At 45.0% G+C, this 11,706-nt stretch overlaps 1 protein-coding gene across 1 annotated transcript; it reads left to right on the top strand.

The window, feature by feature from the left end:
- The first annotated feature begins 4,532 nt into the window (after positions 1–4,532).
- On the top strand, positions 4,533–10,778 carry LOC138953234 (uncharacterized). Its single transcript, XM_070325033.1, has 3 exons — positions 4,533–4,703; positions 8,134–8,286; positions 8,562–10,778. The coding sequence occupies exons 1-3, from the start codon at positions 4,560–4,562 to the stop codon at positions 10,431–10,433; spliced, it is 2,169 nt and encodes a 722-aa protein (XP_070181134.1). The 5' UTR covers positions 4,533–4,559; the 3' UTR covers positions 10,434–10,778.
- The last annotated feature ends 928 nt before the right edge of the window (positions 10,779–11,706 follow it).

Consider the following 11,706-nt stretch of genomic DNA (forward strand, 5'->3'; position numbering starts at 1 on the left):
GAGCGCCAGGCCTTACGTTTCCATCACCTGCAGCAGACATCATTATCATTCCCTTTCGTTTGATCCATGTTAAAAAAAAATTGGAACAAAAAGAAAAGAAAATGAAAGTCTAGGAGCTCAGCAGGCCCCAAGTGATCAGTTAAAAAGCCATAGGTCTTTTAAGGAAGCCGCTTCTAACGATGCGTAACCAGCAAACTAATGGTTTCTCGAACGCTGAATTCTGCAGAGCTATTGATCGAGATGTTCCTGGTGTTCCGATATTATGGAGCCCTTTGCCTATTTAGTGTTTCCTGTTGTTGTTTTGTACCCCCAGTTCCCTCCATGTTCGTGTCAGCACGATGATATCGTGAACAATGCAAATCCAATTCCGTTATTATTCAGCACTATTTTGCTGTTATTTTTTTATTTTTCCTTTTAATTTGTTATCCCTTATTTTTTCTATTGTAAACTCAAGTTATTACAACACTGGGACATTTTTAGCATTTATTTGTCAAGCTTCCTCCTAACATTTACAGTACAACGTGAAACAACTTGGCAGGAAAAAAAAATCAGCCTCCGCTATATTATCACCTGGCTCAGTAAGCGTTATGTGCAAAGCTTTCCATTCCAAGCTTCTCTCTTTATCACAGTGGCTTTGCGACAACAGAAAAACAGATCATTGAAAGGCTAATTGTCTGTTCTGATTTACAGTCGGCTCATTATAGAGAGTCCAACAGCTCTGTTCGGCCCAGAACTCAATCATCTAGAAAACGTAATGTGAAGTACGATGTACATGAATGATCAATGTGAGTAATTATCCATGTCGAGATGTACAAATGAGTGATCCTAATATCGCTAAAGAATTGTAAAAGGAGAGAGGCCTCTTGGGGTTTATCATCCATTATTTATATTTCGCTTTCAGGTATAGCAGTGATTATCATGCATTGTGATGAAGAAAGCGTCGTCTGACCTGAACGAAAAGTCAGTTGTACTGTGGTGTTACGCCTCATCACAGACAAAGCGCACTAATTCTTGAAACAAGGACACGATTTGTATTATTATTATTATTATTATTATTATTCCAGTGAAAGTAAATGATCCGAACGCTGAAAGGTCACATGCACAGATACACTGAGTCTATCATATAAAAAAAAATTAATAATTTGTGTTGTTGATTTTTTTAGTTGTTTGGGTTAGAAAGGGATTCGTCGTTTTATTGTGGTAAAACACCCATGTGCGCCGCATCAACTATATGCAATGGCTGGGTCTTGATTTTACATCAGTGCACATGATGATGAAAATAACACCCGTAGTACGTGAGCACGTGAAACGCAGCAACACAAATACACGTGCACAACAAACATGCACAGTCTATATATAGCGACAGTAAGGCAATTGAAAATATGACGTGCAATGTCATCGCGGAGAGAATAATAATAACCTGAGACCGGAGGACTCCTGAAATATATAGCTGACGACAGGAATATACAGCACTATCGCGAATATTGGATTTCCATGGCAAGGAATGACGTGTGTGTTTGTTTCTGCGGGCATGCACAGAGAGAAATAATTGCTTCGTTTTCACTGGTGGCTATTTTTGCAAGAGGATTGTCATCTGTGTATTAATTTTTCGCTAGAAATAAGCTTATGGTCTCAACAATATTCGTCATCAGTCTGTGATTTAAAAGTATCGGACGACTCATGGCGGCACCATTCTTTCTGTAACAGGTCTTCGACTCGTCGGCATTATATTTTTATCGTCAAAGTATCGGGCCCTATAGCTACGCTAAAAACACAATAGCTGTTACTATTTCAGCCAGCACCAAACGTTAATCTCAGTTTCATAACAGGTCTTCGACTCGTCGGCATTATACTTTTCTCGACAAAATATTGGGCCGTATATAGCTACACTAAAAGCACAATAGCTGTTACTATTTCAGCCAGCACCAAACGTGAATCTTTCATAACAGCCACTTCAGTTGCAAGTAGGGGAAGGGGCCCTAATATGGACCACTTTTTGTTAGTGATAACTAGCTTGTTTTCTTGCGAAGAAGTTTCATTTTGTGGTTGGTAGTCCTTCTCGTTAGGCCTAATTAGAGTGAAATAGCTTTGATAGACCTTCAGCAAAAATTAAATACAGAAAAAATCACAAATGGTCCATATTAGGAGCCTGGGCGCCCAATATGGACCAGTGAAGCGGCCTTCACGAATCACTGTAAAAAGCCCCCTATACTTCAAAATAACATGATACAACTTAGTGTGCAAGTCAGACTAATTCAAGTATGCTTTAGATTTAGCTGTTTCGGGTTGAAGTGAGCATTATTTGAAGCACACCAGGAAACTGAAGAAGCTTATCAAAAACAGAGTGAAAATAAGTGAAATTATCAACTTCCACAAAAAGAAGACTATTTGTTGTTATTTTTTGAAATCTCGATGGCTAGTTATATGTTATTTTCAGCAAGCTTCTTAATGAATTAATTAAAATTGCCTTTAGTTTTTATTTTCTTCGATTTGTTGAAGGTGGTCCATATTAGGAGACTCACACATACTTTAAGATTTTGCTATTATTTTTTGTTTGCAGTAGAAACTCGGGGTACACACTGTTAAAATGTAACAAATACTGTCTTAGCTGTCATATATAGCCATTTTTGTGTTATGAAAGCTTTGGCTGTGGACAGAAACGAGTCCGTTTTAGGCGGCGAATTTAGAGTGAACGCTGCCAAAAGTGAAAACAAGTCGCGTAAGGCGAAAATACAACATTTAGTCAAGCTCAGTCGAACTCACAGAATGAAACTGAACGCACTGCATTTTTTCACAATGACCGTAGTCTGCCGCTTGTGCAAAACGGAGTGAAACTGACGAGCCTGTTCAGCGCTGTAGTGGTTTCGCTGTGCTGCATAGCACGCTTTTCTGTACCTCTCTTCGTTTTAACTTTCTGAGCGTGTTTTTAATCCAAACATATCATATCTATATGTTTTTGGAATCAGGAACTGACAAGGAATAAGACGGAATTGTTTTTAAATCGATTTCGGAAATTTAATTTTGATCATAATTTTTATATTTTTAATTTTCAGAGCTTGTTTTTAATCCAAATATAACATATTTATATGTTTTTGGAATCAGCAAATGACGAAGAATAAGAGGATTTTGTTTTTGGATCGTTTAATAAAAACATAATTTTAATTACAAGTTTCCGATGTTTAATGACCAAACTCACTCATTAGTTTTTAAGCCACCGAAGATTGCTTTGCCAAAATTTCAATCAATTTGATTGAAAAATGAGGGTGTGACAGTGCCGCCTCAACTTTTACAAAAAGCCGGATATGACGTCATCAAAGACATTTATCGAAAAAAGGAAAAAAACGTCCGGGGATATCATTCCCAGGAACTCTCATGTCAAATTTCATAAAGATCGGTCCAGTAGTTTGGTCTGAATCGCTCTACACACACACACACAGACACACACAGACACACAGACACACACACACACACACACATACACCACGACCCTCGTCTCGATTCCCCCCTCTATGTTAAAACATTTAGTCAAAACTTGACTAAATGTAAAAAGCGAAAAGCCTAACGGTTTTGAGGTTTGTGTTTCTGCATTTGTTTTGACATGTGCAACTTATCCAGAGAGGGTGAATAAAGCGAATGAAATTATTTTGAGCGCTCTAGCGCCGTTAGTTTGTCAGAACAGGAGGTGGTCCATATTAGGAGCCGGTCCATATTAGGAGCCTTTCCCCTACTACATACTGGACTGTATATCGAGTGCTTTTCACTACAGAACTCGTCATTGTGAGTGATTAATTATCATAATAGTCACTTGTGATTGATTAAACAATGGGTCGTTGGATATAGAGTAGATGTCTTTGTACAGTGACCACTTTTTCTTATTGATCACTTTGTACTACAGTTAAGGATGCTGCCTAGTATTTGATATATTTCACAGTATGCTGAAGAGTTAATCAAGGGTAAGCGTTGTAATTGCTGATTTTTTTTCTTTTTCTGAATTCTTCCGTAGAGCAAGGGAACAACGAGATACACTGAAGCTACAATATGCACTGTGTTTGAGTGACATGTGCTCTGTAAAATAGTTAAATTTGTCGGAAATCATTCCTTTACACACATGTTTACTGTTTGTTAAAATGAAATGTGCGTAATCTGTTTGACCACTTTAGTGCAGCAAAAAGAGGATTATATGAGGCACATGTTAGACACCCACTTTAGTGAAGCTTACATCTTGCATTTTGGGGAGGTGTTCAGCTCTAGACCTACTATCCTCCTTCATGTTATGAGGACCGTAGCTTTTGTTTTATGCTAACAAAATACGCTGAAACTATATCATCCGGCGTGGTACAAGGCTGCTCAAATACCGAGCCAGTGACGAGGTGACATTCCCTCTCAACCGGATGAGTTTAGATCAGGTCGGTAAAGTGGGTTCCCGTCTTATCTGTCGATTTTGCCGATGGATCAAATTAAACCGTCAATTAAATGCAACATAAGTCATGACATTCAACCCGTTCTTTCTCGTTCCAGATTGACAGCAATTGAGACTTGATCCATGCTGTGACGTCACAATGTATCATCCGCACGTGCACCATCCGCGCCAGAGAAGGCGACTACCTCAAGTGCAGCGACCTGCGAGGTTACGACCTTTGACCTTCTGGCCGACCTACAGAGGAGCTGTGGAATGGTTAAAACGACATCAAGCGGTCCTAGATGTAATTAATTTTTTTGCTTTTTCGTCCTCTCTGTGATCACTCTCTCTGTCTCTCTCGGTGTGTTTTTCTCTGTTTCTCACTCTGTCTGTCTGTCTGTCTGTCTCTCTCTGCCAGAACAGAAATTGTGCATATTTTCACAGCAACTGCACTACGTCTTTTTCTCTAAATTACTGGTTGTCCTAATGAAGTCGTTGCCATCAGTGCCACACACTACACTGTCATTAAAGTACGCAGTAACCGCTGAAAGGCACTCTGCAAGTGAAGAAAGGTTCGGGTCACCATCTCCGATCTGGTTAGGTTTTTACATGAGAAAAGACCATCCCTCCATTTGGCCACATCCCAAAAATCAACACTCTTGAGTGCTTGCGGCCGTATTGAGTTGGAATTTTTCAATGAATTGTTTTGTTTGTTTTGTTGTGTGTTTTTTAACGAAATTTATTCTTAACAAAATTCTCACTGCATACAGAGTGCACCCAGACTATCAATTGATGCATGTGATCAAGTAGAGGGATGGTCTTATCCCATGTAAAAGCCTGGCCAAATCTGAGATGGTGAGCCGAAATGTTTTCACCGGAACGCGTGTGCCTTTAATATTTGTGTTGATAATTAAGCAGCTGAAAGATTCGTTCCTTCTCGTGTTGATTAGTGTGTAAATCAGCACAGATCTGTCCAGGGTAACAAGAGCAATAAGCCCTTACTTGGACATCACCAACAATCTACAGCCTAGCTGCTTTCTGTCCAGAGTGCCACACTACATTGGGGTGTGCACGTTAAAGATCCCACGATTGACAAAAGGGTCTTTCCTGGCAAAATTGTACAGGCATAGATAAAAAAAAAATGTCCACCAAAATACCCGTGTGACTTGGAATAATAGGCCGTGAAAAGTAGGATATGCGCCGACATGGCTGCGATCTGCTGGTCGATGTGAATGCGTGATGTATTGTGTAAAAAATTCCATCTCACACGGCATAAATAGATCCCTGCGCCTTGAGTCCGAGTCTGGAGATACGCGCGCGATATTATATAAGACTTCATATAACTTAATGAAATCCTTAATTAAAAATGTAACCAGCATTTCTTGTCTTTTGATTCTTTATTTTGGAAGAAGTCTGTCTGTTTCGGATTTTTAATCAAATCGGACACAAATTTCTGCTCTGCGCAGGTAGCAAGGATACAAACTTGCATCAGTCCTTCATAGTCATATCATTATATGAAGTCTTATATCGCGCGCGTATCTCCAGACTCGGACTCAAGGCGCAGGGATCTATTTATGCCGTGTGAGATGGAATTTTTTACACAATACATCACGCATTCACATCGACCAGCAGATCGCAGCCATTTTGGCGCATATCCTACTTTTCACGGCCTATCATTCCACGTCACACGGGTATTTTGGTGGACATTTTTTATCTATGCCCATACAATTTTGCCAGGAAAGACCCTTTTGTCAATCGTGGGATCTTTAACGTGCACACCCCAATGTAGTGTACACGAAGGGACCTCGGTTTTTCGTCTCATCCGAAAGACTAGCACTTGAACCCACCACCTAGGTTAGAAAAGGGGGGAGAACATTGCTAACGCCCTGACCCAGGGTCGAACTCGCAACCTCTCGCTTCCGAGCGCAAGTGCGTTACCACTCGGCCACCCAGTCGTTACCACTCGGCCACCCAGTCGTTACCACTCGGCCACCCAGTCGTTACCACTCGGCCACCCAGTCGTTACCACTCGGCCACCCAGTCGTTACCACTCGGCCACCCAGTCGTTACCACTCGGCCACCCAGTCGTTACCACTCGGCCACCCAGTCGTTACCACTCGGCCACCCAGTCGTTACCACTCGGCCACCCAGTCGTTACCACTCGGCCACCCAGTCGTTACCACTCGGCCACCCAGTCGTTACCACTCGGCCACCCAGTCGTTACCACTCGGCCACCCAGTCGTTACCACTCGGCCACCCAGTCGTTACCACTCGGCCACCCAGTGCGTTACCACTCGGCCACCCAGTCGTTACCACTCGGCCACCCAGTCGTTACCACTCGGCCACCCAGTCGTTACCACTCGGCCACCCAGTCGTTACCACTCGGCCACCCAGTCGTTACCACTCGGCCACCCAGTCGTTACCACTCGGCCACCCAGTCGTTACCACTCGGCCACCCAGTCGTTACCACTCGGCCACCCAGTCGTTACCACTCGGCCACCCAGTGCGTTACCACTCGGCCACCCAGTGCGTTACCACTCGGCCACCCAGTGCGTTACCACTCGGCCACCCAGTCGTTACCACTCGGCCACCCAGTCGTTACCACTCGGCCACCCAGTCGTTACCACTCGGCCACCCAGTCGTTACCACTCGGCCACCCAGTCGTTACCACTCGGCCACCCAGTCGTTACCACTCGGCCACCCAGTCGTTACCACTCGGCCACCCAGTCGTTACCACTCGGCCACCCAGTCGTTACCACTCGGCCACCCAGTCGTTACCACTCGGCCACCCAGTCGTTACCACTCGGCCACCCAGTCGTTACCACTCGGCCACCCAGTCGTTACCACTCGGCCACCCAGTCGTTACCACTCGGCCACCCAGTCGTTACCACTCGGCCACCCAGTCGTTACCACTCGGCCACCCAGTCGTTACCACTCGGCCGGCCACCCAGTCGTTACCACTCGGCCGGCCACCCAGTCGTTACCACTCGGCCACCCAGTCGTTACCACTCGGCCACCCAGTCGTTACCACTCGGCCACCCAGTCCATCGGTTGAAGGGAAGTCCAGAAAACAACAACCAACCACAAATGCACGGGAAGCAGTCGGGCTGTTGATTTGTTGTATATTTCCAAATGGAAAATGCTTTTATCTCATGTCTTTCGGATGAGACGAAAAACCGAGGTCCCTTCGTGTACACTACATTGGGGTGTGCACGTTAAAGATCCCACGATTGACAAAAGGGTCTTTCCTGGCAAAATTGTATAGGCATAGATAAAAATGTCCATCAAATACCCGTGGGACTTGGAATAAAGTAAAAAAATTCCATCTCACACGGCATTAAGTCTCAGGAAACATGAATACACGCATGCAGGAAAAACAAAATATGGGTAGCGCCGTATGTATGGCAGCTCGCTTTCCCCGGGGAGAAAGCATCCCGAATTTCCACGAGGGTAACCTCACTGGACTGTAAATCTTATCCAGTCCAATCCAATCCAAGACTGGACAGGTCTTTGGTGGAGTACATGATCGTTTTCACGGAAAGTAGGAAGTTATCTAACTTGATGCAACAGCTGCTCACTATTCACAGGACATGTACTGATATAGAGATTACACAATGCTCCATTGCAACTCACGTTGGGAATCCCTCACGACTTTCTTTGTTTAGTGGGGCACTTTAATTCGCAGTCAAAAAGTGTACTACAATTGTGTACTGTCTGTTTATTTATTTCTTAAGACGGCACTGGACCTGTTGGAAATTTATCCCACGCTGATCCAGGAGACGCCACTTGACACACTATGGGAATTCCTCGCGCCTTTCGTCCACAGCCTTGAACGGAACGCTAAACCCAGCCGGCTTAATGCAGTCTCCAGCAGGTATGTTGTGTGCTTTCCCTGATATTTATCAACGAATTAGGCCAGCTTCAGTTGACGGTTCGATCTTGTCTCCCGAACGTAGCCACAAGAATGCTGGTCAGTTTAATCCTGTAGCTCTGAAACCTAACCCGGGTATATCGAGGTTTATTTTAAAGCTGGAAGTGACAGTTTTCATTGCTGCTGACAAATATTTAAAGCGAACGTTTATACTGGGAATAATATCTTATTTATAACTGAGAAAAATTAACCAAAAGCACATAAATGTATTCCAGTTAAAAAAAACTCAAGATGGCGGTCAGTATGTCAGGCTTTCAAAATGTATTTATTTATTTTTGTCACAGGTCAAGCAAACTTCAGGGCATCCGCGGAAGGACGGGTGCAGCAGGGGGGATTCACGTCAGGGGAAATTCACCCGTTAGATGCAACAATCGCATCAGCGGGGGTAGAACGCCCACAAAGTCTAACAGCAGTAACAGCGGGAGGGTGACGAATAACGGGATCGCCAAGAGCTCATCCAACGAATCGCACGTGCCAGTCATCTCCATAACATACGCCTCGGACGAGCTGGAGCCTGAACTTCAAAATCTGTCACCCTCGCCTTACCCCGACCACAATGCGGGCTCGATCCTCGGTTTGGACAGAACGCCCAGAGTGTTCGTGTGCTGTCTGTGCAACCATAACGACTCGCAGGACGGCAAGCTTCGCAGGCACGTGCTGCACGCGCTTCAGCACGAGTTCTACGTCAGGAGCGGCCCGTGCCTCGGTGAAGCCGCCAGTCAGTCCAAGAGCCCTGGGTGCCGCAGTGACCCGCGAGACCAGCCAGCCTGGGAGGAACTGAGGGAGGCGGACCTCTGTGTGTTCGTGCTGGACGACCCCAGCCTCAGCACGCCTGACTGTTTCCACAGTCTCTGCGTGGCCTGGGCTCTCGACATCCCCACTGTTTTCCTCAAGGACTCCAACTACTCTCTCCCCACGCCTCTTCCAGACGTCATCCTGCAGCACAACCTTGGTCTGGAGTCTCCGGACGGGTCTCGAGCCTACTCGCCCCTCGGGGTTCACCGTAGCGCCACGACTTTCGAGAATGGGCGCCCGATGTCGTCGTCTTATCCTCCCAGCAGGGCCGCCTCGGCCACGACCATCAAAGCTCACAGAAAGAGTTCGCAGCGGACAAAGCGGGAGCTGCAAGATTCCGACATGGTCCTCCGCCTGCTCAACGGTTACCGCGACGCGCTGGTGTTCGAGGAGGCCCGCCACAAAGAGTGTGAAGAAACGCTAAAGAGGAAGGTCCATTCTCTTTTAGGCACTGGGCAGGAGACGACTGGCAACAATGGGAAACCCATACCCGTGTCCAAAACGCCCAACACTTTACATCCTATGGCAAAAAGACACGGCAGTAGTTCTCATCGTCGGCAGAGAGGCTTTCTGGGTGTGCCCAACGCACAGACGGGCGCATCTTGGGGACAAGGAGGTAGCAAAGACGGTGGGCTCTTTGACGACGAAGAAGACGAAGATTTTCTTTATCCGACCTCCCCGAGCAACTTTTCCGCCAGCATCGCATCCGTCTCTGATAGCGGCATCTCTATGTTTACGGACACCCTGTCCTGTCCTTCAGGCAGCACGCTATCCCCAAACCCCTTTTTTCCCATCCACAATCTCTCCGGTCCGTCCAGCCGGACCAACTCGCGGGCTTCCAACATGTCGCTGAACATCTCTCCAGCGACCAAGCTGCAAATCCCTCCCTCCTCCGCCGCTCCTAGTTCACCCGACAGCAGATGCAGGTCTAGCCGATCCTTCAGCCACCTGCATCAGTTCCAGCAGCAGCTGCAGCAAGACAGAGCGACCTTCCTCTCCAGCGCCTCGCCCATAGGCGACCTCAGCTCGCCGGAGAACTTTGATGGGCGTCAGACGACGTACCTCGTCTGCAGCAAGACCAAGAACTCGCCTAACAGGGAGCCACGTCTGGTGAAGTGGCCTCCCTCTGGGGGAGAGGATGGGGAGGTGGGGAACGGAGAGGGGGAGGTGGGAGAGACTTTGTCAAGAACCTTCTCCGACTCTCCTGTCAGCTTCAAGGACTTCCGTGACCTTGACCTTACAATGATCGTCAACAGACCTCGCGGCGGCTCGGGCACTCCTGACAGTGATGCTTCAGTCATCTTCTGATTTCTCAGGGATGGTTTATTTTGCTCGCACTTAAGTCCTCAATCCACGGCCGAGAGTGTGATTTAAAAGTGATATGTATCTGTGGAAGCTCAGTAAAAAAACTGGAGACAGGACATTGAATTTGTATCCACCGAGCGTAACTTTCCACGTACCGTACACAACGACGTGGCCTAAAAAACATAACATAATAAACAAGTCGCGTAAGGCGAAAATACAACATTTAGTCAAGTAGCTGTCGAACTCACAGAATGAAACTGAACGCAATGCCATTTTTCAGCAAGACCGTATACTCGTAGCATCGTCAGTCCACCGCTCATGGCAAAGGCAGTGAAATTGACAAGAAGAGCGGGGTAGTAGTTGCGCTGAGAAGGATAGCACGCTTTTCTGTACCTCTCTTCGTTTTAACTTTCTGAGCGTGTTTTTAATCCAAACATATCATATATATATGTTTTTGGAATCAGGAACCGACAAGGAATAAGATGAAAGTGTTTTTAAATTGATTTGGAAAATTTAATTTTGATAATAATTTTTATATATTTAATTTTCAGAGCTTGTTTTTAATCCAAATATAACATATTTATATGTTTTTGGAATCAGCAAATGATGGAGAATAAGATAAACGTAAATTTGGACCGTTTTATAAATTTTTATTTTTTTTTACAATTTTCAGATTTTTAATGACCAAAGTCATTAATCAATTTTTAAGCCACCAAGCTGAAATGCAATACCGAAGTCCGAGCTTCGTCGAAGATTACTTGACCAAATTTTCAACCAATTTGGTTGAAAAATGAGGGCGTGACAGTGCCGCCTCAACTTTCACGAAAAGCCGGATATGACGTCATCAAAGACATTTATCAAAAAAATGAAAAAAACGTTCGGGGATTTCATACCCAGGAACTCTCATGTCAAATTTCATAAAGATCGGTCCAGTAGTTTAGTCTGAATCGCTCTACACACACACACAGACAGACAGACAGACAGACACACGCACATACACCACGACCCTCGTCTCGATTCCCCCCTCTATGTTAAAACATTTAGTCAAAACTTGACTAAATGTAAAAAGGCGGACACACTGTTGCCGGAAATACTGGTATATATATCCTCGGAAAAGGAGCTCTCAACTTATATTTCTTTCGTGGGGATTTGTTAAGATGTTCAGTTCTTTCGAATTCACTCAGTTCTAGAGCTAAAACATTTTCGAATAACGACAGAGTTGGCAGTTTTGCAGAACTTTAAATGATCTTCTCGCCTTCTTCCTTTGTTCATTATC

This window comes from Littorina saxatilis, linkage group LG17, assembly GCF_037325665.1.
Source record: "Littorina saxatilis isolate snail1 linkage group LG17, US_GU_Lsax_2.0, whole genome shotgun sequence".
In the NCBI taxonomy this organism is placed as follows: Eukaryota; Metazoa; Mollusca; class Gastropoda; order Littorinimorpha; family Littorinidae; genus Littorina; species Littorina saxatilis.

Coding starts and splice junctions, on each gene's coding strand:
- LOC138953234 (XM_070325033.1), top strand. CDS start 4,560: ATGTATCATCCGCACGTGCACCATCCGCGCCAGAGAAGGCGACTACCT. Junction 4,704..8,133: donor GACATCAAGCGGTCCTAGAT/GTAATTAATTTT, acceptor TTATTTCTTAAG/ACGGCACTGGACCTGTTGGA. Junction 8,287..8,561: donor CCAGCAGGTATGTTGTGTGC/TTTCCCTGATAT, acceptor AAAAAACTCAAG/ATGGCGGTCAGTATGTCAGG.